This window comes from Microcaecilia unicolor, chromosome 3, assembly GCF_901765095.1.
Source record: "Microcaecilia unicolor chromosome 3, aMicUni1.1, whole genome shotgun sequence".
Lineage (NCBI taxonomy): Eukaryota > Metazoa > Chordata > Amphibia > Gymnophiona > Siphonopidae > Microcaecilia > Microcaecilia unicolor.
This window is the reverse complement of record NC_044033.1, coordinates 220991204-221009178: the sequence shown is the minus strand read 5'-3', so window position 1 is coordinate 221009178 and position 17975 is coordinate 220991204. Positions and strand designations below refer to the sequence as shown.

Below are 17975 nucleotides of genomic sequence, written 5' to 3'. Positions count from 1 at the left end.
ATAGGCTTAAATACGCATTGTTTAGGCTGCCTTAACCTAGACACCCTGTTATAAAATTACCCTCATTAAGTCCAGAGATGCAATGAAGAAAAACATGGACTGGATTATCGTTTCAGTGTTTATTTGGATCAGGTAGAAAATGACCTAGCTAGTCCATCCATTTTCCCTCTCAGCTGGTTGAGTTTCTACTCCTTCTCTCCCCCAGGGAGCTCCATGCCATCCCACTCACTGTCCCACAGCCACTTCTATCCCCACCCCTTCCTTTCAAGTACTGACTCAATCCACCCCCTTTTACTGGCTAAAAACCCGCATTCCTTTCCCCCAGCTAGTTCAATCTCTGCTCCCTCGTCCTCATTCACAGCATCCCTGCTCCACTTTTGACCCCAGCCTGCATTATCCCTGCTCCTTGGTCTGTTCCCCTGACCTCAGGAAGCTCTATCACAGTTCCTCTTCTGTTTCCAGTTCATTCCCTGGTACCTCTCTCTCTCAGGAATTTGTTATTCTCTCATTCCCTAAGATGAGTGGTAAGATAGCATCCACTTTTAAACACCCAAACCTACCCAATATAGTTTCATTTCTGGTGTGTGAAGTCCATGGCATCCACAGATATCTCACTCCTCTTATGAGATATGCTAACACTATGTGGTTCATCCTGCAGGAATGGAATTTTTGGTGCTAAAGAAGCAGGTCAGCACAGTTAAGAGGCACCACACTCCTCTCACTATCAGGGGGTCAAACTGACTTGGGGGGGGGGGACAGTGACCAGAGACTGAGCTAGCAATAGGGGGACAAGAGGTATAGGAAACTAAACTGGTACAGCGGGGAAGGATGGAATGGATGTTGAGTTAACCTGATGGGAAGGACCAAGCAGAGGTTGACTGTGTGGGAAAGAAGGAACAAAGTACAATGGATAGAAACAGAAGGATTTGGAAAGTACCAGGAGGAGGAAGGTCATAGACACATTTTCAGAATATAAAGCATCCCCATGGGAAAAACTATTGTACATGCTTTCTCTAGGGTTACCTTACACCCATGTTACAACACACTCACAGCAGAGAACCACATAAAATGCAATTATCTGTTGTATATTTGTAACCACCCCAGGATAGAGATTCATCTTCTAAAGGATTTTTAAATGTGAAAAAATGTAACAGATAACATCTTACCCAATTTGGCAGAAAGGTTTCCTGAAAGAAAATAGAACAAAATTAAATTAATAAAATGACAAAACCAAAACCAGAAGTAATTTCTTTATCAATAGAGACAGATCACGTATCAGTACTGTATTTATTTCTTTGCTAATCAATTACAGCCCTAGAAATGATTCATTACCTTGGTGTCTTCTGAGCATTTTCTTCACAATAAAATACTGCCGAGGGTACATCAGATGGAAATAGAGTTTCATTTCAGTACAAACAGCCTTTGGTCTTGGAAACTTCACTGTTTGACACCTGAGGATCAGAATGTGACTGAAATTATTCTAGGAGACATTCACCCCCAGTTCTCAGAGTCCCAGGGGACAGAGATGAGACAGAGACAGGTGTAAGGAGGGAAAGATACTGCTGTTACTTCGCAGGTATACAAACAGAACTTACTCAGAGAAAAAGAAGAGAGAACAAATCTCAAAGCCTGCTGAATTAATTTAGTGCTAGTAATAATTTAGATTCTTTCATGTCTATATCCCACAACTTTTTATACTTCTAATATAATGGAGCATGGGGATAACAGGGTGAAGTGAATAGAAGAAAGCATGATTACCCTGGCACAAGGAGTGTGTTACACCCGATACATCTTTGTCCCATCACCCATCATTGAGCCTGCCAGTGGTGGGAAATTGTGGGGTATAAATGATATAAATAAATAATAAAATCAGTCACTGGAGAGGTGAAAGTCCCACAGTGACATTACAGGGCTGCTATTTCTTATACAATGAGAGAACTCAGAACAGAGCTGTACCTGCTCAGGGTGGCCTTCGCATCCTAGAGGGGAAAAGAGAATGATTATTACATTTATATTCTACTGATTATTCACTACAAATGAAAATAAGGTGCTTATGTCTTTATAACTCCAAAAAGATCATGAAAGTGGTAATTTTTGAGGATCCATTTATTCCACAAATATGCATATGCAGTTACAACACCTAATAACATTTGGTTTTTCCTCTGATCAATCCAAATTTTCAGGACACGTCAGGGGGATACAAGAATCCTGACAGGGGTACTTTTTATGATTCCACCTAATTATCGTCCTCCAATCGATATCACATTTTCTGCGCAGTCTATCAGGTAATTCGGGGGGGGGGGGGGGTGTTGAGTATTTCATGATCTCCTTCAATTCTTAAGCCTTGTGGTAATAAAGTAATTCTCTGTCTTTGTTGCACATACCTTACACATTTTAATTTATATCTTATTCCACCCTCTCCCAATGGCCAGTCTCACATCAGTCTCTCCCCTTTCTAATGGTGCCCTATTGCTCCTGTCACCACCTTCATCTCTTCTATCCAAATTCCCTTCCCATCTCTTTTTCAGTCTTTCTTCTTCTCGCCTCTTCCACATTCTCTCGTTTCTACGTCTCTCTTCACCCTCTCTGTATGGTTTTTCCTCTTCTATTGAGGTGCCGCTTCCATCCTTCATCCTTACTCGAGGTATTTCCTCTCCTCATCTTCTTTCACCTCTCCCTTCCCTTCTCACCATATTTATTCCAGCTCCCCACATCTCACCTCTTTTCTCCCTACTGTCTCAGATACAAACTTAGGGCTTCTTTTACTAATGGATTTAGCATGCATTAAATGCAAAGAAGCCCATTTCATTCCTACGGGCTTCATAGTATTTAGAACACACTAAATAATAATAACAATACCAAAATTTATAAACTGCACTAGCCTTTCAGTTCAGAGCAGTTTACATAAGAATCTAGTCAATATCCAGGAAATTACAAAAAAGGAAACCTATTCCTACCACACTATTCACTTAATAATTGTAACAATTTACAAAATAGAAAAGGTATGTCTTAATCTACAGCCATCTAATTAACGCTGTGCTGAATTTAGTATATATTTCCTAAATAAAGATGTTTTTGTATTATGACGAAATTCTAAATAGGAGCCAGATAATGTAATTATAGTTGAAATTTCTTTCCCAATCCTAGCTGCTTGAAAAGACAACAAATATTCAAAGAATTTTAACCTTTTTATACCCCTAGGGCAGGGGTAGGCAACTCCGGTCCTCGAGAGCCGCAGGCAGGTCAGGTTTTCAGGATATCCACAATGAATATGCAGGAGATAGATTTGCATACCATGGAAGCAGTGCTTGCAAATCTATCTCCTGCATATTCATTGTGGATATCCTGAAAACCTGACCTGCCTGCGGCTCTCAAGGACTGGAATTGCCTACCTCTGCCCTAGAAGAAGGGAAAAAATATCAGACCCCTTCCTACTATCCCTGCTATTTACTGCTAACTTGAAATCTCCATAAAAATAAGATGGAACCAGGAGGCCATGTACAGAAAACATGACAATTTGAACAAAATTCTGGCACCCATCAGCAACCAATGCAACTCAATATAATATTGAGACAAACCATCAAAATTCCACAATGAAAAAATTAAACAAAGGGCCATATTTTGTATTGTTTGAAGCTTTTGAAAAGTTGTTTGAACATCCCAAATATATGATGTTACAACAGTAGTAAACGAAGCCCCTTAGATTGTAAGCCCTCCAGGGATAAGAAAATCCATACGACCTGAATGTAACTCACAAGGAACTACTACTGAAAATGTGGGAGCTAAACCCAAATACATACATAAATTGAAGCCCGAGTCTTTCAACTGCTGTTGCAGCTTCAGTCATCCACTATTGATGTTACAGTGTGTTTTTTATCAACCAGTTCTTGATACAGCAGCAGTGGGGAAAAAGTAGCTGACCAGGGGTCAGTCAGATGGGAGAATGTGGACCAGGGGCATAGCCAGACTTCGGCGGGAGGGGGGTCCAGAGCCTGAGGTGAGGGGGCACATTTTAGCCCCCCGGCGCCAACCCCCCCCTGCCATTTCCGACCCCGCCACTGCCTTTGCCCCCGCCGCCAACTACCTTTGCTAGCGGGGGACCTCAACCCCCGCCAGCCGAGGACCTGTTCTTCCCGCAAAAGGCTTCCTTCTGTTTCTGACATCCTGCAGGGACGTCAGAAACAGAAGGAAGCCTTTTGCGGGAAGAAGAGGACCTCGGCTGGCGGGGGCTGAGGTCCCCCGCCAACAAAAGCAGGCAATGGTGACAGCGGGAGTCGAGAGGGTCGTTGGCAGGGGGGTCCAGGGCCAAATCTACGGGGGGCCCAGGCCCCCCTGGCCCCACGTAGCTACACCACTGATGTGGAAGATAAGAGCAAGAAAGAGGGAGACAGATACAGAAAGGAGTCTATGAAAGAAGGAGAAAAGAGATTGTTGAAAGAGGGAGAGCAGAAGGAGCAGGAGTGTCAGTATGGGAGACTGACAGGAGAAACAACAGGAGCTAGTTCATTCATTTGCTGACAGCAAAGATTCTCTTCCAGGTATTAAATATCAGATGCATTGGGGGCCCAGCTCCATACTGGAGTCTCACCTTCAGTAACTCAGTCGCTGACTGCTCACACTTCTTCTCTATCTCTGAGATCAGTTCCTTGAGGGAGGAGCTTTGATCATCCAGTTGGGTCACATTATCCCTGATTTTCTTCAGAATCTCCTTTTCTTCCTCTTCCATCCTTGAGAGAAGGATCTGCAGCTCCTCCTTCAGAAACTGCTGCAGCTCCTCAAACTCAGACAGGATTTTCTCTCTCTTTATCTTTGTCTCATTCTACATTGAAAAGATCAAAAGCATAAAGAAGAAATATCAGCGTCCTTAAAGTGTACCGAGTAGATGAAAACAAGGCAAGCAAGGTTAGGAATCACAAGATCAAAGGTAACCAGGAAAGAGGAACAAAAGGACAAGGATCGGTGAAGAGCTTCAGGAGCACATGAGACAGACAGCACAGCAGAGCAAACCATGCACAGAAGACAACCAGATAATGAACCAGCAGGGGGCACAGCCAGAGATTAGGAAGAAATACCTCAACCAATCTGGGCTGCCCCCTGCTCAACCAATCAACACACAGAAGAACATTATACTTAACACAGACCTGGCTGGACAGTGATCTCCAGGTCATGGAATTGCGTCGTTGTTCTCAACTCCCAATGTACAGGTTTAACTCTGGCCCATACCTTACACATGGGATTGGAACCTACCTGAGTTCACTGGAGATGGTTGTCCCTTGACTCTCCTTGTTTATTTATTTATTTATTTACTTATTTACTTTCAGTCTACCTATCCGCAGTACTAATTCCTGCCAGTGTCTAGGGAAGGGAAAGAGATCCTAAGTCTATCACTCACTATTTCTCTTCTCTTCAAGGATACTTTGAACCCATGACAGAAGAATCTGACTCTACCACACATCCATCATTCTTACTCCTGCTGATGTAGCAGCTACTGTGGTGCTTATTTTAGAAGCATTACTCATGTTTTACAGAGGCATAAACTGGAATTTAGAAGTTTATATTGCATAAAAATAAACACGTGTTCTGCATTTCAGAACGGGAATGCACGTCTGTGTCTAAAATGATTAACCTAGGGATTCGCACCTGCTACCTGGGCTGTCTAGGTTTTCAGAAAATTGCACTCCACTGGAGGGATTAGGGAAGGTCTATTGAAAAACCCCTTACCCCCCTCAACCAAATGATAGTTGGCAAAATATATTGGACTCTGGGACAATTTAGGAAAAATAAATGGCAAATTTATTTTCCACCGCATAAATCTGTATTTGATATTTCAGAACATACACATTTATGTGACGGCATCTGAACGTTTATGCTGCTATGCTGACTCCACTGATATTTTAGACGCTTAATGGTTCTATAATGGACGTTCCTGACACGCGTAACTGGTGCATCCATTTTCTTCAAGAATTTTACAAGAAGTTCTATGACCTCACGCGTCACCTAGATAGGATTTTAGATAGTGCTGGGGAGGAGTCCGCTGTCTTGGTACATGTGGGTACCAATGACATAGGAAAATGTGGGAGAGAGGTTCTGGAAGCCAAATTTAGGCTCTTAGGTAGAAAGCTCAAATCCAGATCCTCTAGGGTAGCATTTCCTGAAATGCTACCTGTTCCACGTGCAGGGCCCAAGAGACAGGCAGAGCTCCAGAGTCTCAATGCGTGGATGAGACGATGGTGCAGGGAGGAGGGTTTTAGATTTGTTAGGAACTGGGCAACATTCTGCGGAAGGGGGAGCCTATTCCGAAAGGATGGGCTCCACCTTAACCAGCGTGGGACTAGGCTGCTGGCATCGGCATTTAAAAAGGAGATAGAGCAGCTTTTAAACTAGAAATGGGGGGAAGGCCGACAGTCGCTCAAAAGCGCATGGTTCGGGAAAAGGTATCTTGCAAAGATACCTCACAAACAGGGAAGATAGGGTTTCTGGATAGTGAGGTTGCACAACAGACCGTGGTAGACCAGGTGCCCTTAAATACAACTAAAGATCAGACAAAAGATGTCAAATCAATAGTGTCAGGTACTAAGCATCATGCAAATAAGAACAACAAACATACTCTGAAATGTCTATATGCAAATGCTAGGAGTCTAAGAAATAAGATGGGAGAGTTGGAATATATTGCACTAAATGAAAAATTGGATATAATAGGCATTACTGAGACCTGGTGGAAGGAGGATAACCAGTGGGACACTGTCATACCGGGGTACAAAGTATATCGTAGTGATAGGGTGGACCGGACTGGTGGAGGGGTAGCATTGTATATTAACGAGAGCCTTGACTCAGATAGATTACAAATTCAGCAGGACACAAATTACACCTTTGAATCATTGTGGGTTGAAATTCCATGTATAAAAGGGAAAAAAACGGTGATAGGAGTGTACTACCGTCCGCCTCGCCAGGATGAGCAGGTAGACACAGAAATGATAAAAGAAATCAGAGACGCGAACAAAATGGGCAATGTGATAATAATGGGTGACTTCAATTATCCAAATATAGACTGGGTAAATGTAACATCGGGACACGCTACAGAGATACAATTCCTTGATGAAATCAAGGACAGCTTTATGGAGCAACTGGTGCAGGAGCCGACGAGAGAAGGAAAAATTCTAGACTTGGTCCTTAGTGGAGCGCATGATTTGGTGAGGGACGTTATGGTACTGGGGCCGCTTGATAACAGTGACCATAATATGATCAGTTTTGATATCGACCTTGAAGTAACTGTACACAGAAAGTCAAATACTTTAGCGTTTAACTTTAAAAAAGGAGACTATGATAAAATGAGAAGAATGGTAAAAAAAAAAAACTTAGGGGGACAACTGAGAGAGTAAAAACTGTACAACAGGCGTGGACGCTGTTCAAAAATACCATCCTGGAGGCCCAGGCCATACACATTCCGCAAATTAGAAAAGAAAGACGGAACTCCAAAAGACAGCCGGCCTGGTTGAAAAGTGAGGTGAAGGAAGCTATTAGGGCTAAAAGAAACGCCTTCAGAAAATGGAAGAAGGAACCGTCTGAAAATAACAAGAAGCAGCATAAGGAGTGTCAAAGCAAATGCAAGACGCAGATAAAGAAGTCCAAGAGGGATTACGAAAAAAAGATAGCATTAGAGGCAAAAAAACATAGTAAAATTTTTTTTCGGTATATTAAAAGCAGGAAGCCGGCAAAAGAATCGGTTGGGCCGCTGGATGACCGAGGGGTAAAAGGGGCGATCAAGGAAGACAAAGACGTAGCGGAGAGACTGAATGAATTCTTTGCTTCGGTCTTCACAGAGGAAGATTTGGGTGGGATACCGGTGTCGGAAATGGTATTTCAAGCGGACGAGTCGGAGAAACTTACTGACTTCACGGTAAGCCTGGAGGACGTAATGGGGCAGTTCGGCAAACTGAAGAGTAGCAAATCTCCTGGACCGGATGGTATTCACCCTAGAGTACTGATAGAACTGAAAAATGAGCTTGCGGAGCTACTGCTAGTGATATGCAACTTATCCTTAAAATCGAGCGTGGTACCGGAAGATTGAAGGGTGGCCAATGTAACGCCCATTTTTAAAAAAGGCTCCAGGGGAGATCCGGGAAATTATAGACCGGTGAGTCTGACGTCGGTGCCGGGGAAAATGGTAGAGGCTATTATTAAAAACAAAATTACAGAGCACATCCGAGGACATGGATTACTGAGACCGAGTCAGCACGGCTTTTGTGTGGGGAAATCTTGCCTGACCAATTTACTTCAATTCTTTGAAGGAGTAAACAAACATGTGGACAAAGGGGAGCCGGTTGATATTGTGTATCTGGATTTTCAAAAGGCGTTTGACAAGGTACCTCATGAAAGGCTACAGAGGAAATTGGAGGGTCATGGGATAGGAGGAAGTGTCCTATTGTGGATTAAAAACTGGTTAAAGGATAGGAAACAGAGAGTGGGGTTAAATGGGCAGTATTCACAATGGAGAAGGTTAGTTAGTGGGGTTCCTCAGGGGTCTGTGCTAGGACCGCTGCTTTTTAATATATTTATAAATGATTTAGAGATGGGAGTAACTAGCGAGGTAATTAAATTTGCTGATGACTCAAAGTTATTCAAAGTCGTTAACTCGCGACAGGATTGTGAAAAATTACAAGAGGACCTTACGAGACTGGGAGGCTAAATGGCAGATGACGTTTAATGTGAGCAAGTGCAAGGTGATGCATGTGGGAAAAAAGAACCCAAATTATAGCTACGTCATGCAAGGTTCCACGTTAGGAGTTACGGACCAAGAAAGGGATCTGGGTGTCGTCGTTGATAACACACTGAAACCTTCTGCTCAGTGTGCTGCTGCGGCTAGGAAAGCGAATAGAATGTTGGGTATTATTAGGAAAGGTATGGAAAACAGGTGTGAGGATGTTATAATGCCTTTGTATTGCTCCATGGTGCGACTGCACCTTGAGTATTGTGTTCAATTCTGGTCGCCGCATCTCAAGAAAGATATAGTAGAATTGGAAAAGGTGCAGCGAAGGGCGACTAAAATGATAGCAGGGATGGGACGACTTCCCTATGAAGAAAGACTAAGGAGGCTAGGGCTATTCAGCTTGGAGAAGAGACAGCTGAGGGGAGACATGATAGAGGTATATAAAATAATGAGTGGAGTGGAACAGGTGGATGTGAAGCGTCTGTTCACGCTTTCCAAAAATACTAGGACTAGGGGGCATGCGATTAAACTACAGTGTAGTAAATTTAAAACAAATCGGAGAAACTTTTTCTTCACCAAACGTGTAATTAAACTCTGGAATTCATTGCCGGAAAATGTGGTGAAGGCGGTTAGCTTAGCAGAGTTTAAAAAGGGGTTCGACGGTTTCCTAAAGGACAAGTCCATAAACCGCTACTAAACAGACTTGGAAAAATCCAAAATTCCAGGAATAACATGTATAGAATGTTTGTACGTTTGGGAAGCTTGCCAGGTGCCCTTGGCCTGGATTGGCCGCTGTCGTGGACAATATGCTGGGCTCAAAGGACCCTTGGTCTTTTCCCAGTATGGCATTACTTATGTACTTATAACAGATCCTGTTCTAAAATACTAGTAGAACCTCAAATCCAATTTGTACATTCTTTCTAAAATCTGTATGAATTTTTCATATCTTTAATCGTACATTGTATTATTTGGATAATCTTAAATTTGCTGTATGACACTGGCGTTTTCTCTTTTAACAGATATTTCAAGGCAGTGGCATAAGTCCACCTCTAAGAGCACCAGGGGTTGTTCTTCTCTGATCTGGGAACAGGCAGGGAACAGGATTCCTATTTCCTTTTGGTCCCTCCCTCTCTTCATTCCTTCCCTTCCTTTTTCTCTCCTTCTCCCAAGCTAGATAAAGCTTCTATTGAGGCTGGCAGTAGATGAGCAGACAGAACACTAAACTTACCTCCAGTGGTGTTGCCACACCATCTCCCAATCTTCTCAGTTATCCCGTCAGACTCAGCAGCAGGAGATGATCATAAGCTCACCATCTCCTGCTATCACAGGGCCAAGCTTCCTGATGAGAGCCACATGCTTTTCCACTGCTAGCCTGATAGAGTAACTGAAGAAGGTTGGGAGGCGACACAGCAACACTTAGAGAGAAGTGCAATATCAGCCACGCTCTGCCTCTGCTCCTATGGTTCCCAGTCATTTAGCCCCTTCTTGACTGGGCCCTTTCCCTCACCACATACTGCAGGAGCTGCCTGGGTGGGATTTATATCACTGCTTCAAGTATGTATGTAGTGCAAATGATGAAACCTAACATCTGCATAAACAAAACGAGCCCTGAATTCCTGGACTGATTAACCTTACTCAAACTATTTATGACCCAGTAGAAAGCAACTCAGAGGAAGACACGTCACCTACCACCAGGTCCTCAGCTTTCTTCTCTTCACTGGATTTAAATTCCAGAATCGTCTTCAGCTTCTTCCTCAAAGGCTCCAGTTCAATTTCATACTTCTCCTGTGAAATATGACCATATCAATTTTAGATCCTGTATCATACAAAGGGCATCAGCAATACTGCCACTAAATTACCCCAAATAGGCTGGAGACACACACAAGATATGAGAATTCTTCAAAGTAACATCGATATAAGTGACATATTCTGATTGGAGAAAAGGACGACCTTAGCAGCTGTCTCCATCCTCATTCTCACAACGGTGTGGCATGTAACAACCATATGGATTCACACAGTGGTACGGCATAAAACTTTTAAGCATCAATGCTCAAAAAAAAAAAACCAACCCAGAGAAGCTTTCAAGATAGAGTGGAGGAGTGGCCTAGTAGTTAGAGCACCAGTCATAGGCGGTCGGTGGCCCAACCGTTTGGGGAGGCTAAAGGGGGTGGGGGCGGAGCTTAAACCCATAATTGTCACCCAGCATCAAGCACCCCTTCCTCCCACCCACCTAGCATCAGGCAGGTACCCCTCCCTCCCACCCAGCATCAAGCGCCAGGCACCCCACCTAGCATCAGGCCTGCCTGCCTTCCTTCCTCCCACCCAGCAGCATCAGGCCTTCATCCTTCCCACCCACCCCGCATCAGGCCTTCCTCCTTTCCTCCCTCCCACCGAGCACCAGATCCAGTTCCCGCCCCCCCTACGAAATTTAAAACTTGATACCTGCTCGGGGTTAAGGGAAGGCGGCGTCGGCAGCGACACAGCACGTCAGCACCAGTGAAACGCTGGCTCGGCGCGCCTTCAGCTTCCCTTCGTTCTGTCTCTCAAGCGCTGGTCCCACCCTAGAGGGCGGGACCAGCGCTTGAGAGACAAAACGAAGGGAAGCTGAAGGCACGCTGAGCCAGCACGCGTTTCACTGGTGCTGACGTGCTGTATTGCTGCCGACGCCGCCTTCCCTTAACCCCGAGCAGGTATCAAGTTTTAAATTTCGGAGGGGGGGCGGGAGGCAGGCGGCGAAGGTCCCAACTGGGCTGGGGAGGCTTAGCCTCCCCAAGCCTCTTATACGGGGCGCCTATGGCACCAGTCTTGACATCCAGAGGTGGCCCATTCAAATCCCACTGCTGCTCCTTGTGATCTTGGGCAAGTCACTTAACCCTCCATTGCCTCAGGTACAAACTTAGATTGTGAGCCTTCCAGGAACAGGGAAATACTCAGTATACTTGAATGTAACTCACCTTGAGCTACTACTGAAAAAGGTGTGAGCAAAATCCAAATAAATACATAAGATATAAGTTGGTAAGAAAAGCAGAAATTTCAGACCAAATTCAGTCAATGGCACCGAAAGTCCATCTAGCCCAGTATCCTGCTTCCAACAGTGGCCAAGTGCCTGGCAAAATCACAAGAAATAGTAAAACGGAGGTTCCAATTTCCAAGAGCCAGGAATTCCCAAAAGTGGATTTAAGCAACCTAATCCCTTGATAGACCTCAGCTGTGGCACCAACAAGCTGCCTTCCCTTTGGGCAGTAGGAGACGCCATAGCCACCGAGAGGGGGGGAAGGGGTGACAAAATCCCCTGGGACTCCAAGGGAAGCCCGGTGTCACAGCCCCACCCGCCCTCTGTCTGCACCGGGCCGAGCCCCCTGCATTGAAATCACAGCGCCTCTCACCTCTGTGTGAAAGCGCTGCAGGCAGCAGATCGCCTCCCTTCGGGCCTCCTTCCCTCCCTGTGTCCCGCCCTCGTCTGACGTAACTTCCGCGAGGGCGGGACACAAGGAGGGAAGGAGGGCCAAAGGGAAGTGATCTGCTGCCCTGCTGCCTGCAGTGCTTTCACATGGAGGTGAGAGGCGCTGTGATTTCAATGCAGGGAACCCAGCCCAGTGGCGGGGGGTGGGGGGGGAGTGGTGACCTCAGGGGGGGGGGGGGCAGGCCTGGCCCAGTCTCTCGGCGGCCCTGGGAGACACCTTAATAAAATGTCATCTCCTGCTGCTGCCGGTCCAGTCTCACAATAAGAGCATGAGATTTTGGAACTCTTATGAGACTGGTCCCACAGCAGCAAGAGATGACATCTTATTAATGCATCTTGCAATGGAAGGCTGCTAAGCAGGAGTTTCTTCGTTCCTCAATGGGAGTTCGGGAGATAACACACGAAAGCAGGAAGCTTGGCAGGTCTGAACTCCTAACTTGCCCAGAGACCTGAGTCCTGGCACTAAATATCACTGGATAACTTCCAGGAGCAGCGGGGTGCCAGAATATTCAATGTCCTGGCTCAAATTAGGCCCAGTACTGAATATCTAGGTCACATTCAGTTTGCAGCTTTCAGCGCTTTTAGAATCACTGACCACCACTAGATGAACATTTGGGGGTGGGGGGGGGGGGGAGAAATTTTTTGTTTCTTTACAGAACAACTTAAGTTGAACACTGCTGCTGACGCATAATGTACTCATAAGTAAGCATAAGCACCGCCATACTGAGAAAGACCAAGGGCCCATCAAGCCCAGCATCATGTCTCCGAAAGCGGCCAATCCAGGCTTCAAAAACCCAGCAACCCCCCCCCCCCCTCAAAAAAAATTAATAATGTTCAATGGACTTTTCCCTCAGGAATCTGTCTAAGCCCCCTTTAAATTCCGTAAGGCCAGCTGCTGTCACTACATTCTCCGGCAACAAGTTCCAGAGTCTAACTACACGCTGAGTAAAGAAAAACTTTCTCCTGTTTTAAATCTACCATATTCTAGCTTCATCTTGTGTCCCCTGGTTCTATTGTTTGAAAGTGTAAACAAACGCTTCACATCTGTCCACTCTACTCCGCTCATTATCTTGTAGACTTCTATCATAACACCCCTCAGCCGCCTTGTCTCCAAGCTGAAGAGCCCTAACCTTCTCAGCCTTTCCTCACAGGGAAGTCGTTCCATTCCCTTTATCATTTTCATCGCCCTTCTCTACACCTTTGCTAATTCCTTTATATCTTTTTTGAGATGCGGCGACCAGAATTGGACACAATACTCGAGGTGCGGTCGCACCATGGAGCGATACAACAGCATTATATCCTTGTCTTTGTTTTCCATCCCTTTCCTAATAATACTCAACATTCTGTGCGCTTTCTTAGCCGCCACAGCACACTGGGCAGATGTTTTTTTAAACGTCTTAGCCACGATTACTCCCAGATCCCTTTCTAGGTCCGTAATTCCTAATGCGGAACCTTGCACGACATAGCTGTAATTCGGGTTCCTCTTACCCACATGCATCACTTTGCACTTGTCAACATTGAACTTCATCTGCCACTTGCACGCCCAATCTCCCAGTCTCGCAAGGTCCTCCTGTAATCTTTCACACTCCTCCCGCGACTTGACGACCCTGAATAATTTTGTATCATCTACGAATTTAATTACCTCACTAGTTACTCCCATCTCTAGGTCATTTATAAATATGTTAAAAAGCAGCGGTTCCAACACAGACCCCTGCGGGATATTCAGCGCCCACTATCTGTATAGGTAGCGTAGAATATCCTGATATTGTCGTCACCATGTTAGCATTATGCATTACTTCAGGCCTACTATTTGGCAAGTCTAAACTAAGCATGTAAGTTATCCAGAAACAGCTGAATATCACCACTATTCAGACAATTTTCCGCAGGGCCGGCCTTAAGCTGGGACAACGGGGCAGCCGCACAGGGCCCGCGCTCCTAGGGGTCACACACCTGTTTCAGTCTCGCAACAGGCGGCTGACCAAAAGTTCAAGCTTCATTTTCCTTTTCATCTCCATTTCCCTCTCCATCTGCTTCTCCCTCCTCCTCCCCCTTGGTAACCCTGCTCCTCAGCACTAATGCTCTATATACTCCTCCCACCGCACCAGCAGTCAACCTTTATATTTCCTTTCTCCTCTTCCCAGTGGGGTAGCAAGGGCGGGGCGGTGGGGGCGGTCCGCCCCGGGTGTCGGCGGGTGGGGGGGTGCTCCGTCGGCCGCTACCTTGCTTTTTTTTTTAATCCATTGCAGCGACGCAGGCAGCGCTTCCCGTCTGCCCTGTCAAGGAGAAAATCGCGTCGCTGGCGTTGGGCCTTCCCTCATTGTGTCCCGCCCTCTTCTGAGGTAACTTCCTATTTCCTCGAAGGCGGGACACAACGAGGGAAGGCCCGACGCCAGCGATGCGATTTTCTCCTTTGCAGGGCAGACGGGAAGCGCTGCCTGCGTCGGTGCAATGGATTAAAAAAAAAAAGCAGGGTAGCGGCAGGAGACGAGAGCTGTCGGCTCTCAACGGAGGGGGCACAGGACGTGACCGGCTCGGGGGAAGCTCAGAGGGGAGCAGGGGATTGGGGAGGGTGAGTGAGCCTAGAGGGGTGCTCAGGGGAGAAGGGGATTGGGGAGGGTGGGAGAGCCTAGAGGGGTGCTCAGGGAAGAAGGGGATTGGGGAGGGTGGCGGAGCTTAGAGGGGAGAAGGGGACTGGGGAGGGGAGTGCTCAGAGGGGAGAAGGGGTCTGAAGCTGTAACTGGGGTCTGACAAGGGGGCAGGAGGGAAAATGGATCCATGCCTGGGGCAGGTGGGAGAATGGGTCTGGGGCTGAAAAAGGGGGATGCAAGGCATGTGGTGGATGAAGGGGGCTGAAAAGAGCGGGCAGAGAGAGAGGGGACAGACCCTGGATGGAAGTGGGGAGTGTGAGGGAGGGCAGACGGATTGAAGGGGCAGAGAGAAAGGGCAGATGGTGGGTGGAAGGGGGAGAGAGAAAGAGGGCAGACTGGGGCAGACGGTGGATGGAAGGGGCAGAGAGAGAGGGCAGACACTGGATGGCAGAGAGCGAAGACAGATGCTGAATGGAAGGAAGACAGTGAAAAGAAGATGAGGAAAGCAGAAACCAGAGACAACTGTAAATAAAATATATATTTTTATTTTTTTGCTTTAGGATATAGTATTGTAGCTGTGTTAAATATTTATAAATAGAACGTGTAAATAAGGTAATCTTTTTATTGGACTAATTTTAATACATTTCGACTTAACTTTCAGAGAAGAAAACCCCCTTCCTCAGGTCAGGATAGGATACTGTAACAGTACTATACTGTATTGACCTGAGGAAGGAGATTTTGGCCTCTGGAAGCCAAATGTATTAGTCCAATAAAATGGTATTATTTTATTTTCTGTATTTGTTTTATTTCTATTTGTTAATTTGTAAAGTGGTGATTGGTATTTGTTAGTTTTTTCAAATTTACATCTGCTGTCTTTATATTTTGCACAGTACTAGGGGACCTTTTCTGTTTCTGTGGTGTTGCACTGTATGCAGAGTCTGGCATCTTGGGGGTTCAGTTTAATTTTTGTCTAAATAGAAAGTTTATGATTACTTATTCTATAGTTGATTAGGATGTATCTGTGTTTGTGAAAAAGACATGGCTTTCGGTTAGCATTGACTGTGCAGGATTGATGATCTGTACTAATCTGTCTGTTTTCGTTTTACAATAGGTGAATTGATGTTCTAGTGCTCACTGTAGTGTTTAAGATGCTTTCCTTTTCCTTGTGTGACTCGTACAAATTACTGTTTATGGTATGGTAGAATTGCTCTATAGGTCCTGAGTGTTTTGTATTCTCGGTATGCCTAGTACTGGATTTGGGGGGGAGGAGTTAAAAAAATGACCGGCCCCGGGTGTCAACTACCCTAGCTACGCCACTGCCTCTTCCCCCTTTGGTTTGCCACTGCTCAGAAGGATAGCACCATTTTACTGACTTTTCAGTTTCACTTTCTCACACGCATTATGTGAGTGGGCCCTGCATAATATAAATTCTTCCAAGCATGAGTCAACCAGGACCCCAGGAGACAATCACTCACCTTCCCAGCCAGGATCCAGCCAACCTCAATCATAGTTATATCAGCAGAGCAGAGGTCACTAGAATGAAAATTCATTGGAATAAGGCCTGGCCATGAGGGCCCCATAATTGCTAAGTCTCCCTTGCTCTGTGCCAAATTCTGCCCCATCTTATACAGTTATTATCGCGCTGTTCAGTTTGATTTTTGATTCAATACTATTTGTATAAAGGCCCCAAATCCTGCCCCATCTTATACAGTTATTATCGCGCTGTTCAGTTTGATTTTTGATTCAATACTATTTGTATAAAGGCCCCAAATCCATGGAGGTTCCAGTTTCCCAGATGGTCATTGTGTTACTGCCATTCAACATCAGGCTGTAAACAGCTTTCCTGCCCACTTTCCATACTTCTAAATTTAGGGGACTTCAGAAACTATTGGCCTGGTATTCAGAAAATGCTGAGCTCCTAAGTTAGTCTCCTAAATTAGTTCCCTATTTTCAGCCAGACTTAGGAGCATAACTTTTCAGCTAAAAGTTCATCCTAAAATAGGAGCTTATAAATTATGCTCATAAATTTAGGGCCTGGCATTTGCTTGTCTAGATTTATGAACCTAGTGCTGAAAATCAGTGTTAAGCTTATAACTTTTTCCCCCACCCTAAATCCACCCCTCTTACCACCTACTTTTTATCCTAAATTTAAGAGTTCAGTGAAATGTTGAGTACAATTTGTGCACTCAACCCTAGACAAATTTCAACTAGGCCAGTTTATGAGCATAATTCTCAAAGTAAGTAGCATAAAGTTTTTGAATATCAAGCCCTATATGCCTAAATTTAGGTACCCAGCCCTACTCAATTTTCAAAGGGGTTAAACTTTGCCACTCAGTTTTCAAAATAAAGCAGCTAATCTCTTTGAAAAGCTATACATGTGCTATTTATACTCTGCCTTCTAAGGAGGTAACACACTCATATACTAGTCACTATATGCACACCTTCCAATCCTGCACTGCTTCCATCATAGCATGAGAACCATGTCCTCAGAACACACTGTGACTGATAATAAAGATACTGACACACACCTTGTATTCCTGCACAGCCTCCTCTATGGGGATCACAGTGTGAGATTTGTGATTCCTGGACTCTCTACAAATGAGGCAGATAATTTTCTGATCCTCTTCACAGAACAGCTTCAGTTTCTTTTCATGCTTTTCGCATCGATTCTCCTTTGTTGGTCTCACTGGGCACTGAGAAAGCTGTTTTACCATTTCTGTGATATTTGCCAGCTGCCTGTTTGGCTTGAGGCTCGTCTGCTGAGACGTTTCCCTGCACTGGGGACAGGAAAAGTCTGTGTCTTTCCCTTCCCAGCTCTGAGTAATACAGGAGCGACAGAAGTTGTGTCCACAGTCTATAATCACCGGGTCTGTAAAATAATCCAAACAGATGGAGCAAGAAGCTTCCTCTCTCAGCCTCTCAGCAGGGTTTGCAACAGCCATGATTCTTACAGGAAATGAGAGTGAGATTTTCCTTTCTGTTTCATATCCTAACTGCCAGGGAGTTTGAAAATAAGGGAGTGTCTTTCTGAGACAGAATCTTTGTCACATGTTTTTGCACTTTGCAATCTGAAGACTCCCTCCAGGGCAGTCTGCCCTCCTCCTTCCTGCTTTCTATTCCAAGGCCCTCTTTCGGAATCTTTCCCAATGACAGAGTAAGATAAGGGGTTCTGGGAGATGCAAGGAGGGCAGCAGTAACTTCCAGTGTTTTTTTGTTT

General features: G+C 45.2%; 1 protein-coding gene across 1 annotated transcript in view; it reads right to left on the bottom strand.

The window, feature by feature from the left end:
• LOC115466326 (E3 ubiquitin-protein ligase TRIM39-like) overlaps window positions 1–17770 on the bottom strand; it is a 38474-nt gene extending 20704 nt beyond the window's left edge. The window contains exons 1-6 of the mRNA XM_030197503.1: window positions 17287–17770; window positions 10397–10492; window positions 4589–4819; window positions 1957–1979; window positions 1333–1451; window positions 1167–1187 (exon numbers count right to left, since the gene is read on the bottom strand). Coding sequence (XP_030053363.1) covers window positions 1167–1187; window positions 1333–1451; window positions 1957–1979; window positions 4589–4819; window positions 10397–10492; window positions 17287–17700 — 904 coding nt within the window. The 5' untranslated portion in view covers window positions 17701–17770. The remainder of the gene's footprint in view (window positions 1–1166; window positions 1188–1332; window positions 1452–1956; window positions 1980–4588; window positions 4820–10396; window positions 10493–17286) is intronic.
• Between the last annotated feature and the right edge of the window lie 205 nt (window positions 17771–17975).